Here is a 23,249-nt window from a genome sequence, read left to right as displayed (position 1 = left end):
CTGAGGCCCAAGACCCCATAAAAGGTTCACTTGTTCTTGGGGGGGGGGGGGGGGTGCCTTGAAATTAAAATGGCCAATGGCCATTGATTTGTAAGTGCGGTGGCTTGTTGGAAGGTGTGGGGCTTAATATAATCGACACAGGCTTATCTTGTACGATTAAAGCTTCAGTATTCAAGGTCTGGATTTTTAACTTGAAAAGTCCACCTAAAGAATAAGTATACATTCCATCTTTTTTGCTGAATTTCGAGAATGAACGGCATTTGATTTGAACAAAAGTAAATTTGATGGAATATTCTGTCAGTTATAATGGGTTTATTTCTCATCCACTGAGTTCAGAGGGTAAAGTTCACTGTTGGCACATGTTATTTGGTTTATTTGATTGCTGTGGTCGCAGATTGTTGGGGAACCTATAGGGGTGAGTGCTTCCATACTGCGAACTACAGATTGTGTTATCCTGCCGGTCTGACTTCTGCCTTCGTCACTGGATTGTGCATTGTGCACGTTTTAGGCCCAGTTAGAGAGCGAGATGAATTAGTCGCCACATCAGAGGTTATAATTAGCGTTTAAGCAGCGTCATCAGATTGATTTTTTTGACAATTGAGTCTGAGGAAGAAAGCTGCGCTTGCTGCCCATTCTCCACAACTTGTCATAGCACTCACACCAGTTTTACTGCTTTACCGCAGATACTGTTACAATGCGTTCAGAACACACGTCCCCGGAAATCGAGAGATGCAAATAACAGAATGCTCCTTTTCCAAACAGGAATTTTCTATTTGAGCTACACTGTTTAAAAAATGCAAAATACAGATGCGGTGTGATAATATGAGTGGGGGGGGGGGGGGGAATCTTGCAAGATTTGGCAGATCGACAACTTTAGTTAAACCTTCCAAACAAATAATACAGGGAACCGGGAAGTTAATGAATTGTTTTGTTTTAAGAGATCATTTTTATACCGATGGGACGTGATTAAAGGTGATTTTCATTCCAACAGAGAAACCTTTCTAGACGGGACAGTTGCAAATATTTGTGATTGCTTTGTTCAAGTCGACTTTAAAAATGTATTTTAAAATGTGTTTTACCATTGGCATGGAATTAAATAATAATCAAATCTTCCCTGGAAAAGCCGCGGGGGGGGGGGGGGGGGGGGGTGTGGAGGGTTCAATTGCAAAAAGAAAATGCTAAATAACTTGCAATTAGACAACCTTCTCGTACGGTTTTCAACCATTCGATGTTAGTTTGCATCTGATGGTTAATGTGTGCTGGGGCCTGCTGCCTGAGGTTGGTGTCCGGAATTAATAGGATTAGAATTTCAACTGATAAATAGAATGGCGAAGTGCTTTTCGACTCATATTTATTGAGACGCTGACGCGTAGAAGTAAAAGTAAAACCCACGTCTTGTAAAAAAAAATCTTAGCCCGGCCTCATGAGGAGCACGTGTGTGACAACTAACGCGTATAAATGAATCGACTGGCCGATTGATTAACTGTTTAATTGGATGGTGTAACAAGAGCTATCTTTTTATTAGCGTTCTAGTTAATGCTGCTTGTTGACATGTCTGACTGCTTAGTGTGTTTTGGGAACTGTTTACCGGCGGGTGCCTTCTATTGCGTTCGGCTTCAGATCTTCGAATTAGGCGAATGAGCACCCAGGGTTAACTTTAGTCCTTCCCCCCCCCACCACCACCACCGGAGTGAAAGTGTGGCGTTTGATACAAATAACAATTGGGATTGAAACCTCGGGACCCGCGGCGACGGAGCGTTGGATTAACCACCCACCCCTGCCTCTTCCAGCTGGAGTTTTGTGCCCCCCCCCCCTCATTTCCCGGCGCAATTAAAATCCACTCTGTTTGAAAAACCGGGGGCAGGGGGCAAACAAGACATCGAGACGACTAGAAATTCGTTTTACTGTTTTTTCTGCGACCTTATTCCTCAGACTCCAGCTTGAAGGATCACTGGAATTATTTAACGTTTAATTCTACTGAAATAGATCCGTTTGTGTGTGTACGCACGTGTGTGAAAAGGAACGGTTTGGATCATTGCAATAAACAAAGAGGGAAAATGCTGGACTATCTCAGCAGGTCTGTGGGGAGAGAGAAGGGAGCTCACGTTTCGAGTCTGGGTGACACTTTGTCAAAGCTGCGAATGTCTTTAGATCATTAAACTGGAGGGGAAGACAGCGAGAGACCTAAAGCCTCTTCTACTTTTCGGCCCTGTGCTGAGTTCGCTATTTCTCAGTTGAGACCGCAGTAGTGGTGCGACACGGTTGTCTTTGCGTTCGAAGGGGTGGAGGGTGGATGGGTCAGAGTCTCCACCCTCTCATCATTGTCCCCTGTCCTCTCGCTGCTAGTGTGTAAATGTTAGGCCAGGAGAGAATTGAGCTCAGCTGAAGTGTAGGATGTGTGCAGGCTCAAACGTAAAAATGGGGCTGCCAGAGGGCGCCTGATGTCAGGACACTGTACTCAGAAATTGAGACGTGGAGAAAATTGACGATAAAGGTTTTTTCCTCTCTCTTTAAAACGCACATTTGGCTTGAGGGTACGGAGCTGGGTTTTGTTAGTTCCCGTTTGCTGCCGTCCATTCAGCTTCTGAAATAACCTATGTATTACCGAGTTGAATGCTGATCGGCAACAGACACCGCCGATAGTCTATGACTAGAATTCAATGTCATTCCTCTGCTCACCCTCCCATCCCCGACCACGGGCCACGAGACTCCGCCGCCCGCAAGGGTCTATGTTTGTATTTCCTGCTGTCACTGCAGCTTTATCAATGGTGGCGGCAGCTGATTTTTGAGGCCCGCCTGTGTTGAATAATAAGTACCTCTAATGTTTACTCACTGTCACCCAATCATGTTAGGAATAACTTATTCACCAATTGCAGTTACGCCATCGACCAACTTTACTCGTCGTGGAGTTGATCAATAACCAAGAACCGATAACCGTATTGATTAGTTGCCTAGTGTTGACATTCTTAATGTGTGCAGACTGATATCATTCTTTTCAGTTAATCATATTCTCAAACAACGATAGTGCCTAAATACAATGCACCTCTTGTTATCGAAATTCAGTTCAGCCCAGATTTGAGTAAAGTGAGGGGGTTCACTGCTGACAGCTGACAGGGAGGGTGATGTGCATATCGGGTCCACACAAGGAGAGACAGAGCAGCGTTGGTCTTTCAATGTCTCCACGTGGTCTGGACACCTGATACCATCACAAGGGCCTTGAAGCTGTGACTCACATGCCCATGGTAATGCCAACTGCAATCTATGCCAGCGGGAGGGGGGGCATCGTAAGCCTTTCACCAGCCTTGCCCAGTGAGATCCTGGCTATCACAGGGAGAGTCAGCATTGGACCTGAGGAAATGCTGCAGGCGACTGTCTGTCTGGCTGGCCCGAGGTGGCTGCGGGGGGACATTGTGACGGGGAGACCGCTGAGGCTGGCAGGAGGCATGTTCCGTCTCCCGCACATCCAGAGCGGCAGTAGGATGGCCACCAGCTGGGCCGGCTAGAGGAAAGGCCTGCGTTAGATACACTCAAATACACTTCAGGAAGACAGACCCCCCTCCCCCCGGGCTGCCATGGGCCCTTGCGGGCGGCGGAGTCTCGTTGCCCGTGGTCGGGGATGGGGTGATGGGCAGAGGAATGACATTGAAGTCTCAGTCATAGAATCTCTACATCATAGAATCACAACAGGGCAGAAGGAGGCCATTCAGCCCATCGAGTCTGCACCGATCCTCCAAAAGAACACCCTACCTAGGCCCATCCCCCCCCCCCCCTCCCATCCCCCCCCCCCCCCCCCCCCCCATCCCCGTAACCCCACCTAATCTGCACATCTTGGGACACCAATTTGCCATGCCCAATACACCTAACCTATGAAGGCCACGCAGCCGGAACTACGATTTCCATCTGTATTATTCATGGGCGATTAGCAATTCAAATCCTGCCCTTCTATTCTTCACGTGCGGTTTCGGTCGGAAACTGCAATCAGGATTTGTGTGCTTAACATCCTCCCAGCTTCGTGGTTTATTAGTGAGGCCTGTATGCGACCCTTTGACCCCGGGCTGGTTATTGACTATGTTTGTCAATCATAGTCAGTTTCACGTGCACAGGGCTGCAGCACCCACCCTGAGGATTGTGTGTGAAACGCTGCCATCTGCTGGCCTTCACACACGGTGGGCTGATGAAATATTACATTTTTGACATTAAAAATCAATTGCAATTACGTCTCCTGGAAGCTCCGCAGATATTGTATTCGGCAATCAGTGCGGAAGACATATGTAATACTACCGGTTTATGAAAAAGAAAGAGATAAAACAAACAATTGTATTCAATTACAGAGGTCAGTTCAGCACCGCGGACAGGTCCCGGGGGAGCGCCGGTACCTTCAAAATACTCTTTACAGCAGGGGGCTCTAAAACGGTATTGGTAAGGACGATGGCGATGACATTTTAGTTGTGCATCGCCATATCATACAGCCTTCTTTCTCTGTTGTGTGTTATATTATATCTTACATTTGATAAAATGAATTGGAATTAATGGATAAACACGGCACAGTGGTTAGCACTGCTGCATCACAGCTCCAGGGACCCAGGTTCAATTCCAGCCTCGGGTGACTGTGTGGAGTTTGCACTTTCTCCCAGTGTCTGCGTGGGCTTCCTCCAGGTGCTCTGTTTTCCTCCTACAGTCCAAAGATGTGCAGGTTAGGTGGATTGACCATGCTAAATTGCACCTTAGTGTCCAAAAGGTTAGGTGGGGTTACTGGGTTATGCGGATAGGATGGAAGCGTGGGCTTGAGAAGGGTGCATTTTCCAAGGGCCGGTGCAGACTCAATGGGCCGAATGGCCTCCTTCTGCCCTGTAAATTCTAAGGTTCAAAGCGATTCAGTTCGCACCATTTTCTTGAGACCACTGCTGAAGTCTCGAAGCAATGTTGGAATAAACTTAAGTGAGTGTCCCAGCTGCCTCCTCCATTCTGTCCTGGTAAAACCTTGTCAGTGTGCACCCTATGGGTCATTCACAGAAGCAAAGCCTTGTTCACTGCAAACCCTCCCCGGCAGAACAAAAATAAAAGGTGAATTATATCTTACCCATTCCAAACACAAGGCCAGGCCAGCTGCACAATCTGATCCGGACTGGACTCCAGATCCAATGTAAGAAACTCCCTCCTGTGTTTCTTGCTCCACCCTCGGGATACCACATAGCTGCAGTGTCTGAGGATATAATTTGCCTAGTCAGGATGCTCCAGCCGTCAGGCCTGTCCAGCAGATTTGATGGACCTAATGGCCCTTTCCTGTCAGTAATTTTCATTTATTTCCTACATCGTTTCCCCAGATGCAGGAATGTGCAATGTCAGCACATGGGAGAGAGCATTTTCCACGTATGAAGCCTCTTGGCTCCCTAGTAAGGCCACCACGCCGCCACCAGCTGGTAAGCTACAGGCCAACTAATCTTGTGTTCATTGAGATACATCACCTGACAAGTTGTTGCAAGTTAAGGGGATTTGATCCACAAACTCCTGGATTTTTGAAAAAAATCTTTCTATGCGACCTGGGGATTATTGGCTCACCTAGCATTGTTGTGTCTACCGCTGTTTGCCCTGGAAAATAATGGCCTGGCTATTCCTTTTTTTAATACATATTTTTATTGGCTTTTTCCATTTTTTTAACATAATTTACATTACACATGTTTAACTAATATATAAGATTCCCCTCCTCAAACCGAAAACAATTCATCAACGAACTAACTAACTACCCACTTCTTTTAACTGCTGACTGAGGCTAATTCCTCAAAGTGAGATATGAACGGATGCCATCTCTTGTGAAACCCTCTTAAGCTCATGACCTCTTCATTTAAATTTAACCTTCCCCAGGCTTAGAAGCTCTATTAATTCTCCCAGCCATACTGATGCACGTGGTGGAGCAACTGACTTCCAACCCAATAGGATCCGCCTCCTCGCCACCAGCGAGACAAAGGCTAAGGCGACTGCCCCCACTCCTGTCTGGAACTCTGGCAAGCCCGACACCCCGAATATGGCCCCCAGGGGACTGGGTTCCAGGTCCGACTGTAACATTGTTCATATGGTGCCATAGAAGGTGCTCCAGAGCCTCCTCAGTTTTAGGCACAACCAAAATATGTGCTCATAATTGCCCGGCCTCCTCCCGCACCTTTCACAAATGTCCTCAACCCCTTCGAACAGGAGACTAATTCTCAACCTTGTCAAATGTGTTCTGTGAATTACCTTCAATTGTATTAGTGCCAACCTCGCGCATGAGGTTAATGCATTTACCCTCTGTAAAAGTTCGCGCCACAGCCCTTCCTGCAACGTCACCACAAACTCCTCCTCCCATTTGGCCTTCACCCTATCCAGGGATTCTGATCCTGCTTCGATAAATTTCCCATAAATAGCCAAGATAATTCCCCCTTCTATCCAGAACACCATCAATGCCTCTTCCAGCAAAGAAGGGGGTAACAATTGGCAACGTCTTCTTTACAAAAAACAGTATCTGCATATATCGAAAGCCCTCCTTTCTTGTGAGCTTGTATTTCTCCCTCAATTCTTCAAATGTTGCAAAACATTCTTCCAGAAATAGGTCTTTTAACATGATCACACCCTTTTCTTCCCAGTGTTGGAACCCAGTCTCTATTTGTGCCGGTTCAAACACATGATTTTCTCAGATTGGCATCAATTTCAACCCTGTCCCTAATTTAAAATGTTTGCGAATCTCCTTCCATATCTTCAGTGTTGAAACCACAACTCTGAGAGGATTTCTGTGGCACCAACAGGAGTGGTGCTATTGCCATCATCCATAGCCCCGATCCCTTGTTTGCTCCTCCTCTATCCATACCCACACTGTATCCAGTTCCCGACCCCAGCACTGAATCTACTCGGCGTTCACCACCCAGTAATTGTGCATAAGATTTGGCAGGGCTAGGCCACCCAATTGTCGCCCCCTCTGAAGCAAGATATGAATCCTAGGGACCTTCCCAGCCCATATAAACAAAGAGACCAATCATTCGACCCCCACAAAAAACTCTTTTGCTAAAAAGACCAGGAGACACTGAAATAAAAACAAAAACCTTGGTAGAACATTCATTTTTACCACTTGCACTCGGCCCACAAGCGATTGGAGCAGACTATCCCATCTTTGTAAGTCTTCCTTAACCCTTGCTGACAGGCTTGTAAAATTTAATTTACCAATCTGAGCCCAGTCTCAAGCCTGTGCCCCCAAGAACCTAAAGTGATTGGTTGCTGCCCGAAACAGCATCTCTGCCATCTTCTGTCCTTCCCTCAGTGTTGTGATTGAAAAGCACTCACATTTTCAAAAATTTAACTTCTAGCCTGAAAAGGCTCCAAATCTTTTTAGTAATCCCATAATGTCTCCAATCGTAGGTGTCGGGTCAAAAAAAAAAGGAGGGGAATAATAAGGGGGGGGGTGCCACACAGGATATCATTATTATTATAGGCCTGACAGTTTCTTAATAGGGTGCGCTGTTGAAGTGACCGCAAATTGCAATCAACTGGACACCATTGAGCTGATGAAAACTTCCACTTTTAAACAGTGTAAAAATGACACCTTATTGAATGTGTTTAACTGTTTTTAACAGTATGTCAAGTCCATAATTACAACCTCACTGGCCCCGAAAAGTTAACTTTACATTTGTGATACATCACATTTTGCCATTGTGATAAAACAAATACAAATATTTTCTAAAGTTTGTTTACAATAATTTAGCTTCCACCTCCATGCCAAGTGCAAATCCCAATCTTTATTTTAAAATATGTAAAATTATACAAAAAATTAAAAATAATCAGTCCACCTGTCTTGTTTGCTGTCTGTGAGAATGCTTTCATGCTTAATATAAATGGAGGGAAATAATAAGAGGGGGGTGCAACACAGGATATCATTATAGGCCTGACAGTTTCTTAATAGGGTGCGCATCCTTAATAGGATAACATCACTGGCTGGCTGCCTGGAAATCCCTTTGACCTGGCCCCAAATTCAAACTAATGTCAGGAAAGGGGAAATTCACAGAGACCGCTAAATCTTTGTGAGCAGCAGTGAGCACTGAAGCTCCACAGCTGACTGCAAAATCAGGACCAATAAGTGGATCTCACCAGAACTAATCATGTGTGAGTAGGGGGTGGGGTTAGAGCTAGCTACATTTCCTACTTACGGTAGCTATCTTGTGACTCCTGATGCACATGATGCACAACAGGGGAAAAGAGGGTTGAACCTTGGTAAACAATTCATTGAAAAGTCTGCCAGTGTTAAATCTTACATATTAATAATGGTCAGGATATCAGAGGGCAGTCAACATCCTTAAACATTCCCTCAAGCATGACTGAGAACTTTTAAAAAGGAAAGGAGAAGTAAATAAATAAATGACTAAAATGAAACACACAAGGACTGATTGTGTAGTAACTATTGCACACATTATTTGCATGCTTAGTTTTTACCTTAGTGTAACCATGTTTTGTAATCAAATGGTTAGAACACTGGTCGACAAAATAAATACCTTTATAATTTCCACATTTATTGCCATCACTTGATTTTCACCTCCACCCTACCCCACCTCCCAAAACCCATTGATTAATTCTAAACCTCAGATAAGTCAATGTGATATTTTATGGACGATTCATGATCGGACAAACAAACGAGGGTCAGTCCATTTCTATAAATTCTCAATATTATTCTTTTTTCTTTTTTTTTATCCCAGCGTGTAAACGCAAAGAACAAGAACAGAACAAAGAGAAGAGCAATACACCAAAGAAGCCACGGCTAGTTTTCACTGACCTCCAACGCCGAACTCTTTTTGCCATTTTCAAGGAAAATAAACGCCCTTCCAAGGAGATGCAGCTGACGATCTCACAACAGCTCGGTCTGGAGTTAACCACCGTCAGTAATTTCTTTATGAACGCCCGGAGGCGAAGCTTGGACAAATGGCAGGACGAAGCCATGTCGAGCCCAGGGGCTTCATCGTCGACCTCAAGCACTTGTACCAAAGCATGATTGAGGAAAGTGCACCTGAACAGGGCACAACTCAACTCTTTTTTTTTTTGCTTTTTGAAGAGGCTGCTCAGTGGTGAGTGCATAAGCACAATCTTGATCAACACATTTTTTTAAAAAAGGGACGGCACACATATTTCAATGTGTCTGTCTTAAGATTTCCCCTTAAATCATTTGAGTCCTTGCTTTCAACTGACAAAGCTGTTTATTTGGTGATTTTCAGAGGTCATCAGACACAGCACAACGAGCTATGTTGCTGAGCAATAATATGTCTAGTGCTTTGCCTGAAGGGTTTTAACTGGGATGAAACAATCATTGGGTTGTGAGTTGGTGAGTTATCAGTTTCTGGCAATGTTGCACAGTGATTTTTGATGCAGTAAAACTGGTACAGGCACTGAAAGTAATTGCCCGCCTATTTTGACATTTTATTCTAATAAGACGTCCCAATAGAATTATTGGAGAACATTTGTACAATCATGCTATCTCATCACTAACCAGACTGTTTACGAATGGGCTGTTAGTGGTAAGTGTGCAAGCACAAAAGATCAGAGTCATTTTCAGAGACTTTCAGTCCGTTATTCACAAAACACCACGTAAATCTTGAATGATGCTGGTAAACGTGCACTCATTGCTACGTTCACCCGTTGGGTGGAGCTGTTAGTGGTGGGAATACAAGCACAACCTTCAAGCACATTCCTTCTATTCATCAAATTCCCGAGATTTTAATGCCCAATCATGTGTTCTGCCTCATTTTGTTTTCAGAAGATATCAGGGCCATTAATTTGAGAAGGCAGCGGTTTGCTGCAGGAAGAGTAAATATTGTTTGTCTTAATAGCTGTAGATTACTATGCATCCATTTGATTCTATACTTATATTCTATTTTTGGCCAACACTGGTTTACTACTGCAATCGCACTGAGTAGCCCATGTGTAAAGGGGCTGCCCATGGTGAGTGCAGAAGCACAAAGATTAAATCGCTTTATTTTTCCCGAAACTCAACATCATCACCCCTTCTTCCAACATGTGCACATTCACCACTGAACGGGCGCTCTAAGAACACCATTGATGTGTTCAAAGCAAGCCAAAGGCTTTAAAGACTCTCGTGAAGACACTTGATACTTTTTTTTTCTATTTATTATTAAATCGAAACCAAAGAAACTTTTTTCTGCACCTAATTGTTCTGCAACAAACTTTTAAACAAAAGAAGCACGTCAGGAAACAACGTACGCACTGTGTTTCAATGGTTGTCTTAGTCGTTTTGGGAAGCAGAGTTATGAAAGGGTTAACAAGAAAAATAGCAACAACAAGGGAGCAATGCCACAGATCATTGCTGCTTCATTTGACGACACTCGCCGCCTCTTAAAGTTGAATATTGTCTTTAACGTGTGCCTATGCAGTTTTTCAGAAACGTTGTACAGAACAACAGAAAACCTCTTCCGCTTCAACCAAAGTCAGCTTCACAGAGACATGGATCTGTTTGTAGTTTTTATGCATTACAGTTGAGTGCTGTTCGCACAATTGGCCTGTCTTTCAATGTTCGTCTTATTGAGAGAGGGAAATACCCACTCGGTTTCACAATTTCCTCCCATTAGCGATTCCAATGGAACAGGATACCAAGCAATGGATCCAAGTGGCTCCAAGCACAAGATGTTAGGGTGAAGATTAAACATCTCTACCAAAGATAGTAACCCACTCCCATATCTCAGTAAAGGTAACTAAATATGGGAGGGTTTTTAAAAAATGAATGTTGCATTACATTAGTCACTAAACCTACCGTAGCATCTGATCTCAGCCATATATACTTAGCAAGTATTCAACATAGCCAATGGTTCTACTCAAGTATCAGTTTGGATAATTTAAATGAAATATAGGTTTTAATTTGAAATTTTGATGATTTAACCTTTTGTAAATTAATGCATTTCAAACAATATTAATATATTCCAAATTATTTGACTTGTGTTGTTTATCTAGTTTAATATGTATAAACTTTTTATTTTGAAATGTTTACATGATAATTATTTATTTTAATGATTCAGATTCAATTGTTCCTTAGATTTTAAAATGTTCACTCTTCATCTTAAGCACAAAATAACCCCCTGGTTATGTTTATTGGTGAATTTAGTAGATTATTACAATAGCTAATACATCAATTATACTTTAACCTAAATATCCCATAAGTTTCTCATGCATTGATAGACATTTAGCTCAGCGTCTTGTGCATGGAGTCCATGCACACGTCCAAGATGAGTTCAACTTTGAAGAATATCAGGAGTCTACGAAAATTTTACAACAAGAAGACAGCGCAGTATTTGTATACTGTAGTCCAATAGCTTTATCCAGGCATGTGGAAGCTTTTATCCTTAAACAAAGCTATATCCAAAGAAACCAAACCGATCGGACCAGCAGACTGAAGGTTGACCCCACAGAGAGAATGACAGTACTTTTCCTGTGTGGCTATTATTGTTTTGTACCAACTCAGCTATGAGAAAAAAAAGCCGTATTGTGGTAACAAGTTCAGACAGTTGACAGTGATGTTTTCATTGCTGGTCACAATACCCACAGGCCGTGTCAGTGATTTAATTAACAAAAGTTGATTTCTAAACAAGTTAGTAATCTTTAAAGTGCTTTTGACTGCAGTTTAGAAATCAAAAAGCTACATCAGCTTTATTATTATTAGTATTATTTTGGTATTTATTGTGAACTATATATTTAAATGGTGATTTTTGTCTTATTTTCAAATTCTATAAACGTATTAAAAATGAAAGATGCAGTGCTTCAGGTGGCCTTTAATTATATTGTCTGCTTTTTTTTAATGAAGTAGCAGAGGTTAATTCCTTTAACGTTGATTTAGTTTTTGTATTTTTATAGAAAAAAACTACAAATTACCACTGGGAATAAAATTGCACATTCATTGATATATACCTAATCCAACTCCAAATCTATATCCTGTAAAATTCATAGAAAAGGTTTGGCGATTTAGGTTTTCAAAATTCTATTAATAGACATCCTGCTATAGTTGAACAGTATAATTTTGTGCAAAAACTACCTGAGCCAATATCCCAACATGTTTTAATTATTGTTCTTTTTAGATGTTAGCGCCTTTAAGCACTGCAACTTTTATTCTCAATTTTCAATGCCAAAGAATTATCCCACTATAAGCACTGAAAGATATCCCTTCAGTCTTATTATTAATAACATGGATGAGCAATGATTTTAGATGGAACAATACAGCATGTACTGATGGGAACGTGAATATACAACAGAAAATACTTTAATGATCTTTCCACCATTGTTTAGCGCTGTGTCCAAATGGCTTTAGATAACTTCTTTCGATTGTGGAGAAGTCTTTAGCATTAGTGACAAGAGACAGAAAAAACCCTGAACTCGCTGCTTCCAGGTATGAACTATGTGTAAAAGCTCTTTCTATTTCTAGTGAGAACCAAAGAGGCTACCTCACTGAATTTTTCCATTTGTAATTTTAATCGTGTCGATGATACCAAAGATACCAAAGATTTCTTTCTCTGCACGGTCTGCGTTCTGCTCCTGCTCATGTATAGAGTGTCTCTTAAATACAGCTGCAACTCAGATACCCCAAAGATCTAAATGGTGGTTTGCACTCATTCTAAATGTGTGTTTTTTCTGTGCTGTAAAAAGATCATTTCCTCATTAGGATCCATCATCAAGAGACCAAATGTACGATGTCCATTCAGTGTATCAGTGAACAGTAATTCTTACGGTCTGTACTTACGGTCAATATTTTTTCAAAAAAAAGCTAATGTCATCAGCACTTTGCTGCATTGTATTTATTGTAAATATAGATGCAAATTACGCAGCAGTTTTGATTGGAATTTATGTAAAACCATTTATATTTCACTCTAGGGAAATGCTGTTTTACCGCATTCTGTACTTTTGAAACCAACATGAGTTAAATCTTCTAAATAAACAATAAACAAATCCAATCCAATCCAATAAAACAAACCCAGGATACATATAAAGATAATAATTCTTAACTCAAACTAGGGCCTGTAATTATTCTCATATAGTAGCAAGGTAAAATGTTGCAAATTCAGCTGCTATGATGTCACTCAAGATTCTGTTTATTCATCCAGTACTATCTATATTCTTATTCTGATCATGCCCAATGTCCTTTTCAGGATTTATTATTAACATGTAATCCCACATTTCAGCAGTATTAAAAAAAAAAAAACCAAAATTAAAAAGTCATGTACACTGAACCTAATACACTGCACAGAGTGAATCTTCCAGCAGTTCTTTATGATCCATAGAGAAACGTTGGGTGAATTAAAACAACTTTGCTTGCTGTTTTAAGTAGCACTATTGTCCCTCTACTTATATAATTAATCAAGAATTATAATTGTACTAATAGGTCATTCAAATTTACTTCATAAAAAAAGACACAAGAGTTTTTTAGGGTATTACGTTTCTTTCAATCTACTTGCAAAAAATGTACTCTTGCAAACTTTAGTTAATCAGATTGCTTTTGCAGCACTGGGTATGGGGAGTGGGATGAGAACTCTGCTATGTAATGTTACCAAAGTCATTACATTTTTATTGATATTTAGAGGAGAAAAAAGTCCTCCTATGCTGGAAAGATTAATTTGCATTCAATTGAATTTATATTGTACGTACCAAGATAATATCAAACCAAACCAGTGCCTAGATTGTCTGATGCTTTAGGTCTTTGCTAGCTGTAACATGCCACATCATGTTGGATTTATGAACACACAGAAAAAAATTAACAAATACACATCCTGAATCAGTCACCACCATGACCAAAATATCTGTTTTCAAAAGAAAAACAAAAATCTAGATGCACGCTTTAGTTGCAAAGTGTGATAAACCACGGGACAAGTGCCTTGCTTGAACCAAAGCGGTGTTTCTTTCCAGTTTCTAGACCTCTGTGCATTTTTTTATTCCTGTGATTACCTCAGCTTCGAAAAGGCCACCAATTTTTTATTGCTGGTGAGTCGCTATACTGTGGTGCTTTGCAATGCAACCATGCAAAGAACTATACAAAGATACCAAAGTTTTCTCTCTATCTCAATCTCTATCTTCTCTTTCTCTTTAAGATACCAAAGCTTTAAAAAAGAATTGACTGAGTAGGTTGGCAGCGCAGACCGTGCATTCCTTATCGAATTTTCTCAGATATACCTCATAGATAATAGTGTCTAGGGTGATGTTATTATAGCATATGTAATAAATTATTCACTCGTTTTTTGGTAACTGTGACTATGATATAAAAAAAAAGCTTTATACGTTTTAAGTTGTGATTTTTGTAATAGGTGACAGGTGCGCTTATGGAAGGATTGTAAATGTTTCATGGAATTTGGGAAAGTTGCCGAACGAGCCCAAAGTTTACAGTTTTCATATTCTAAAGAAACAATCCGTTTTTTTTCCTTTGTGCGTGTATGTATGTGTTTAAAATGCGTTTATTTCCACATTGTCCTACATAGACTTATTGACTAATTGTTATGTGTTAAAAATGTAGTGTTAAAATTAGCAACTGCCAGTGCTATAATTTTATGCATGAGGCTGTATAAATTTAGCAAAGGTGATGCATTGTGATTATTGAGAGTAATATTTTTTAATTTAAGAAAATAGATTTTTTTTTTCTTTGTTTAAAGTAGATTTTATTTATGCATGAGAGCCTGTTATTTGTTAGACACTGTGGAACAGTTGTGTCTATATTGAACTGTGCAAGCAAACGCAGTTGAATTGATTACACTGGAAAAGTTGGCGCACAGCGATTGGGATGGGTTGATGTGTCAATTTTTTTTTAAAGTCAAAAATAAGACTTACCATAAACAAAAAGTCAAATGTTGCACAAAACTAATAGGGTCCTTCAAATCACACTGCAGCCACTTACAATGGCTTTCAAAAGTTGGACATTATTATAGTGAGAGAATGCATTTTCCAGATCATGAAAATACCCAAACAGAATTAATTAAGTTATATGGTAGAATTTCTGATGTGTGGATGTTTATAGCTAGAACTCTTGGTCAATCTGATCAGGAGAGGGTGATTTGTTTTTGTTATTTATTTGCCAAAGATGAGGATGGGGTACATAAGTTTGGACCAGAGGAGAGACAGTCAACAGATGGCTTGTTCATTTGTATGCTTTTGTTTTCTCTTCCAGAAATGTGTTTGTGTTCTTCCATAGGACAAAAGAATGACTCAGTGTGTAAAAAATGCATTTCTGATCTTTTTTCTTTTCAAATTTAATTTGGGACAAGGCTGCTGTTTCAAATCTCTAAATGCTTTTAAATCAAAAGGTTTTTTCCTTATGATTTTAAAGAAATAATGAACATAAGAGATGTGAGTTGATGCAAAGGTTGTTGGTGCATTAATCAATACTGAGTGAAAGGGAGTTAATCATTATTGACTAATGCATGCCAGGATTAGTTTTTTTGCATTTGGCTTAAATCCAATTCTATCGGGCTTCAGTAAAAAATATGTGACAGTTGTTGAGATTGCCAGTATTCTACAGCTCTAACATTTGCAAGAATGACTGATTCAACATTTTCAAAGGTTGCTGTGATGGCCACTTTTCAATCTCTTTTGAAAATACATTGGGGACAACCGTAATCTCGCCTGCCTGTTCAGTAACTGGTGGCATCAGGTATAACAGTAGCTTCACACAGCCTGATTTACTCATCATTGCAATTAATGAAGAATAATATGGCTGGGGTGTGCCACTGACGTTCCACTCAACCCTGTATATTTCCCCCCTGCTGGAATAGGTAAAAATTATGCCCATTGTGTCCCTGCTCTCGGTATGCTTTTCTGTGCCTCGATCTCTAACAAGCTCAATATTGAACTTATTTATCCATTCTTGCCATTGAAGACACATGTACATCCCTTCATTCTTTTTGCAGTTTCCTTCTTTCCACTAACAGTGCTGTCTCATGCTTTGGCACCTTTACCCTCCAAAATGTCCAAATGGCATTATTCATGAATGAATCTCGATGATGAGGCAGACTCCTAGAATGAGCCTCTGATACCCTACCTGATGAGAAGGAGAGTATCCTTTGGTAGTGATTTGCAATGACTGCTTCTTCCTGCAGATGTGCCAATGCCATTTCCACATTTCCTTCATAACTTTCCTTTGCTACTGTTTCCTGTTGTTCGTCCGTCACGGTTCCTATTTCAATTTTAGACCTCAGTTCCTCCCTGTTGATAATGTCATGAAAACTGCTGTGGGATAGATTGAGGGGCTGATCAAAAGGGGATAGCCTGATGCTTAGCTGAGTACCCTGGAATATTGTTTCTCCAGGGAAACAACAATGTGGGATAAAGAGCATGATTCTCATGATACACTGCACCATGATCAGTGGAATGAAATAAAGCAAAACTTGCTTTGGCAATTTTATAAGTGCCATTTTGGAATGCAACAGAAAATTAAAACAAGTTGGCCAATTCACGAGGTGACTATTGAATTTCAGTTGTTATGTTTTGGTGCCATATGCACTTGGATGCCAAATTATCATACTAAATAAAGCTGGCCGACTTAAATTAACAGAACTGTATTTTCTGAACAGAGGATTAAGCATCATCCTGATTTTCTCCTGGTGAATCAATGGATAAATCTAGCACTAAACAATACTGGCCAGTAAGATCCCAATCTCTAATCCTTGTTAAATTAGCTGATTTCAACTGAGGTAGGCAATCAAGAGTGCCAAAATGAGAACCACATCAGCCAGTTTCCTACAATTAACCTAGTAACTGTGCTAGCTGAGAGATTGAAGGCCGGATCATGTTTGGTTGCGATGAATCCCCATGGTCTTGTAGCATACCGGCACTAACTGCTAACTTTATTTATGTGTTAGGTGCCAGGGAGAGGCTAGAAGCTATTGATTTTTTTTTTCAGGAAGATAGCCTTCAGGAGTGGAGAGGAAATGGTGGGGAAAAGTTGGGGCAAATTTTGGCTAGAAACCACACTCAAGGTTTTCCCTCCACCTCCAAGCTGAGTCATCAGTGATGATTTCCAGTGATTATCAGTTGTATCAAAATCATAAATGTGTGAGTAAAACATTTATCACTGCAAATAGTGAATAAAGAAAACCTTCCCTGCAATTAATCTGATTTCCTTGTGGATGCTTATCTTTTCTTAAAACAGAAGTTTCCATAAGATACTTAGCTCTGATTGGAAGATCACAAAAAATCTAAAACAACTCAGGTTAAAGCAAAACAAAAGGGAGGGGACAGTTAGTCTAAAAAACATAGTTTCCTGATAATACCCGAGTAGGGTTGTAAATAAAAGTGAAAAATAACGAAGGGTTTGGATTTATTAAGAAATTGACCTGACAAATAGCTGGTGTTGTTTAATGTGTATAACTGCAAAATGATGATATTGAAGAAGGGAAGCAAGGTGTAGTAGGATTATGAGCCAAATAGTATTATTCTGCACAATGCATGAGGATGATCTGGGGCTACTTGCAGTTAGTGACCTCAAAAAAACAGGCATAGTTTGTGGCAACAGTAAAGAAAGGAAACATGACTTTATGTTATATAGTCAGAAGGATTATGCCCTTGGAGGTGATAACATATTTGTATAAAGAATGCAACAAATATCACCTGGAATAGTTTGTACAACTTCACATACCATTGGAGAGGATGCAGTGAAGGGGAATTGATGCCTTAGATTAGATAACCTCAGTTTTCAGGAAGGGCAACAGAAACTGGAGATCTTTTCAAGGTATTGAAGATTCTAATGATATTGGTGAGTAGAATAGGTTATATTATCAGAGGAAAGCTTCATACACTCATATACTCTACTCAGTATTATTTTAACAGAGGCGTTAACATGTTTAAATAAATGGGTTAACATATCCATTGAAGTATTGGAGAGGAAAATGAGAGGGAAGCATGTTAAATCATCATCCATTAGTGATTGGGCAAGTTGAATGCTCATAATATGGATCGAACAGTTATAACCTTCAAAGTTGTCTTTCATGGTCAACACGATGACTTAACCAATAAAAGTGATCTAACATGATTATTGTTCATCTCTATTTGTGAAACATCAAAAGCTGAAACGGAGCAAGAATAAGTCCTCTTCAAACACATGAAAACTGAGTTCGCTAGAAATTTAAAACATAATTTTTAAAAATAAATATTGAGAATTGTTTTAAAGATATTGTCAGCAATACCTATGTGATACAACCTTTTAAACTAGCAAAACATTGACTGTAGTTATATGTATGAAGATACATTTGTTAATTTCCAGTCCATGCAAACCTTCAACAATGAGGTAATAATTATGCATCATTTTGGTGAATGTTCTACTCAGACATAATGAATATTAAAATGACTAGGGAATGCTTTTGTCTGTCAATTATGGATACTAGGTTTTAAAACAATTTTACCATTGTTTGAAATTAGGTTCACTATAACCAAGACTGCATTATTCTTACTGAATTTGGTTACCTCACAGAAAATATATTTCAGTATCGCAAGCAATAACAGTTTCCCGTGTGCATTTTGTTCAGACTTGATTTGATAATTTAATTCTAAATTAATTCCATTTCAAATCTAACTGCAACCAACTTAAAGCCTTTTAAAAAAATTATATTTTTAACTTATCAACAAGACATGCTCTTTTGACAGTCTATCTTTAAGTATGTATTTGCAGAGATCTGCTTCCTCCTACTTCATTTGAGAGAGGTGTGGAGCCGATGACATAATTCAGTGTTGCAGAGTTGCACCACTTCAACCCAATTACTGTAGTAAAACCAATTCCCCATGAAATCAAAATGTGCTAAATTTGTAAAAATTAGGAAAGTTGAGTTTTTCAAGTGTGTGGGCTAACCTTTGATTGGTATAGCTTTTTTCAAGAAGCCCATCGTTGGTATTTGATTTTTCTTTACAAGAATAAGTCAGGATAAATCTCATCCCTTCCTGGATTTCTCTTTATAACATAAATACACCTTTCTTTCTTTCAATTACTTAGTTAATGGTACGTTGAAAATATTGTTTTCATTTCCTGAAAAGCATTCACTTACAGCGGTTATCACCAAATCAAAACACTTAGCCACTGTTGCTTGCCTTTCTCTCATCCATTAACTTCTTGTGGAACCCTTGTGACCATACACACTATTAACAGATCTCCAGACTACATGGAAAAATTAGTTAACAGGAAATATATATTCTGGTCCAACTATGCAGACTCTTCGAACATCAAAAAGGATAGAACAGAAAAGGCCGTTTTAATTCAAGTAATTTAAATGAAGGCAACTAAAATAAATGAAGCTAACGATTCCTTGCCTTGTTGTCTAACCTAATCTTGATTTATTTAATTATTTTTCCTCCAGTAATTTCAGATGTCCACTTGCATCCAAAGCTGCTGTAAGCTTTGTATTCATCCCAAAATGATTTTGTTCACTTATACGAAAGTCAATCCTTGGGTTGGCAAGTTTGTCAATCCTGAGATGTCCTAGCTGGGAAACATTAGTTCCTCTTGGGCTTCTCCAGATCAACATCCAAGCTACTTCAAAATCCCTTATTCCATCTAAGTGATTGGAACTGCTCCAGAATGCGTTCCACTCTTTTAATCAATATCCTCAGCACAGTTGTTGGGTCTGCAGGGGGAGAGCGGACTTCCTAAATCAGTGTTGCTTTGTACAAGGTAAGGGATGCATTGTTCATTTTAAAAAACTACAAGGAGGGAGTACCACACCTTCTTCTAAATTCCTGCCACAGATTTGGATCAGTTAGTGACTGAGACAACATTCCTTTGAATGCGGAGTACATCTGACTACCAGTGGGGTGGGGAATGGACTGAGTGACTTTGAACATTGTATTATATGCTGGTACACAGTGCCTGTGGTCTCAGCGTCCATTTAAACCAAGAAGTAAAGGAAAAGGTGGAGGGTCCTAATGAGTATAGGCTCAGCCATATTTCAAATTACTTTTGCAAAATCAATTTCTCTCCTTGAATTAAAAATAACAGTAAGACGTCTTACAACACCAGGTTAAAGTCCAACATGTTTGTTTGGAATCACTAGTTTTCGGAGCATGGCTCCTTCAGCAGGTGAGTCAATCACTCACCTGATGAAGGAGCCATTCTCCGAAAGCTAGTTATTCCAAACAAACATGTTTGACTTCAACCTGGTCTTGTAAGACTTCTTACTGTGCCCACCCCAGTCCACGCCAGGATCGCCACATCTTAAAAATAATAATAAAACAGACACAATTGAGCATTGAAATTTCAAAAGTCTCCAGGTTAAAGTCTCTAAGAGCCTGGAATACTCTTTAGATACATTCTTTATGTATTTGTTGGTGTTCCAATTTTGGGGGTTTAAAATTCATTTACACTTTGTTTTACCACATTTGATCATATTCTGAAAAGGGAAAAATCTGCAGGCTCTAAGGGAAATGCAGGAGAATGGCACTTAGATGAATTGCTTCTGTAATGGGCTGGCATGGAGATGATGGACTAAATGCCCCACCTACTGTGCTGTTACCATTCTATGATTACATTATTATATCACTATGCTACTTATGTCGAACCCCCACGACCACCTTCCTCACTATGTGTGGGATACATTGACTATATGTCCAGAATTCTATTCTGCAATGATATCTGTGTGAATCATGATGACATAAGCAGTGTGAGACGATCCCAAGGAGGCCCATCTGCTGTAGTTTCAGCTTTGGGTCCGCTGCAGTGTATTTAACATGTTTTGGATTATTGAAAGACATGATGAAGTAGGAAATACCTTTTAATCTTTTTTTTGTTTAATGCTATCAAAGTTGCAACTGTTCCTCTCCCCAGTTGCCTGAATTAAAAATGTTACTGGCATTTAGATGCTGTTAAGTATAGTTCTGTGAAGGGGCGGCATGTGGAGCAGTGGTTGGCACTGGGACTGCGACATTGAGGAGCCGGGTTCGAATCCCGGCCCTGGGTCACTGTCCATGTGGAGTTTGCACATTCTCCCCATGTCTGCATGTGTTTCACCCCCACAACCCCAATGCGCAGGTTAGGTGGATTGGCCACAGTAAATTGCCCCTTAATTGAAAAAAAAAATAATTGGGTACTCTAAATTTATTTTTTTAAAGTATAGTTCTGTGTATAGAAACATAGAAAATACGAGCAGGTGGAGGCCATTCAGCCCTTCGAGCCCACTCCGCCATTCATTATGATCATAGCTGATCATCTAACTCAATAGCCTAATCCCGCTTTCACCCCATATCCTTTGATCTCCTTCTCCCTAAGAGCTAAATCTAACTGTTCTTGAAAACATACTGTTTTGGCCTCAACTACCTCCTGTGGTAATGAATTCCACAGGCCGACCATTCTCTGGGTGAAGACATTTCTCCTCATCTCTGTCCTAAATGGTCTACCGGGGTACATACCCTGTATGAACGCAATGCAACACTGAGCAGCAGGCGAGGAGTAGTGGGGTTTGGTGAGCATAAATCTGTGCAGTGTGGTTGATAACGTGATGGCAGCTGCCTGTTATCTTGATGCACTTGGGTCCAATCCTGAAAAAGTTGAAGGCGGATGGATGCCTGAGGCCTAAAAAGCACCAAAGTCCCAGCATGTCCTAAAGTAGTTTAGAGGTGCAGAGATAACTGGGAGCTGTGTGTTAGGCTCATAAGACTCCTAATCTCTAGGTTAATTAGGCAGCTGCCCTTTTGCCAAAGCCCCCTGTTTAGAATGGGTGTTAAAAGTGAGCCGTTGTTAAGCTTTTTGTGAAATAATGGATATTTCTACCTTTATTTAACCTCTTGGCAAACCTGGTTCTCTGGTACTGGTGCACCCAGGCTCCAAGTGCCACTCTCCTCCTCATACCAGCGCACGACTGATAGCTCCTCACCAGCTGAGACCGATAATGTGGCCTTGAAGCTTCCCAGCACATTGTGAGAGATGCACCCAGAGGATGGGCAAATAATACCAATGGTCGAACATAACATCGGGCCACATTATCTGTCCCTACATTTAACCACCACTTAAATGATGTGAAAGGAACTTAATAAGGAAATTACTGGAGCTGGTGATCCAAGCAACCCTTCCCCAATATCATTCAATTCTAAAGCTGGGAACAACATCAAACTTGTATCTACACTACCACCAAAACATCATTTCATCACTGTCACAACAGCAGCCACCTCACAGATATCCTCAGTTCAGACTAACTTTGAGCTGTTCACCTTTTAGTATTTAAATAAGTTTTAGCTGAATTTTATGGTTTAATCATTGTGAAAGCATTTGTGCACAGGATCACAAACACCATTCAAAGCATGTTTTTGAAGACTATGCAAGGGAAAAGGACTTTAATTAAAAATTTGTGCTAAATTTTACTGTGTGCCACCTGTCAGTATTTGAAAAAAGTGGAGTCAGAGCAAATTTTGACAGTAGGTTTTCTTTCCTCCAGTTGCGTGATTAGGGTTACAATTTTTTGCGTAAACTCACATACTCCTTTAATTGTATTAGAAAAACACACAATGTTCATTGTTAGTTAGATTCTTCTTATCATGTTTTTATTATTTATTAAGCTTAATGTTTGCGCCTGACGCCGTGCAATATCCGTAGCTGTGTAAAACGCGAGTTACAACCTGCTGTATCAGTGTTACGTGTTTCAACTATTGCATAGTTTAAGCTTTTATTGTCGTTGATGTTGACGTATCCGGGCACTTTAAAAACCTTTGCAAGGTTCCCAGTCCTTTCGAGTTTCAGTTGCTTTTTTGTACACTGTTTTCTTGCTGTTTAAACGTATGCCCTCCATCAGGCGCATAGGTGTTTTGTCTGCATCACGCTGGAATATGTTTTTTTTAAATTATGTTTTAAATTCCCGCTATCATCAAATGGTAGTGCTGTAAATTCTGCAATTAATGTCCAATAAACTGCTTTTATTCATTCCAGACTGAATTGGAGTAGTTTGTTAATGACAGTCGTTTGACTGTCTTGTTCATTGTTCCACCATCAAGTATATTTGTATCTTCTCCAATTACCATTCGATATCTAACTTCACTGTCCTCCTTGACATCCTTGAGTTCGCAGTTGCCCAGCTCAACTTTACCAAAAGTTTTCATATACCTTTAATGTGGTTTTCTTTCATCCTCCAAGTTAATTTCACCATTGGTATTCTCTGCAACTGCATCCATGCCATTGTCCATGACCTCTTCACAGCATTCAATCCAAACCCCTCCATTATCTTCTATCCCGATGCCTTTATCCCTCTCATCTGATTTAATTCTTATTTTTTAAATTTAGAGTACCCAATTAA

General features: G+C 40.1%; 1 protein-coding gene across 1 annotated transcript in view; it reads left to right on the top strand.

Moving 5' to 3' along the window:
* The window catches only part of onecut2 (one cut homeobox 2), a 32,510-nt gene extending 9,631 nt beyond the window's left edge, over positions 1-22,879 (top strand). Inside the window, exon 2 of the mRNA XM_072497362.1 lies at positions 8,712-22,879. Within this exon, the coding sequence (XP_072353463.1) occupies positions 8,712-9,004 (293 nt within the window). The 3' untranslated portion in view covers positions 9,005-22,879. The remainder of the gene's footprint in view (positions 1-8,711) is intronic.
* The last annotated feature ends 370 nt before the right edge of the window (positions 22,880-23,249 follow it).

Source organism: Scyliorhinus torazame, chromosome 3, assembly GCF_047496885.1.
Source record: "Scyliorhinus torazame isolate Kashiwa2021f chromosome 3, sScyTor2.1, whole genome shotgun sequence".
NCBI classification, from domain to species: Eukaryota; Metazoa; Chordata; class Chondrichthyes; order Carcharhiniformes; family Scyliorhinidae; genus Scyliorhinus; species Scyliorhinus torazame.
This window is presented reverse-complemented; position numbering and strand designations above follow the sequence as displayed.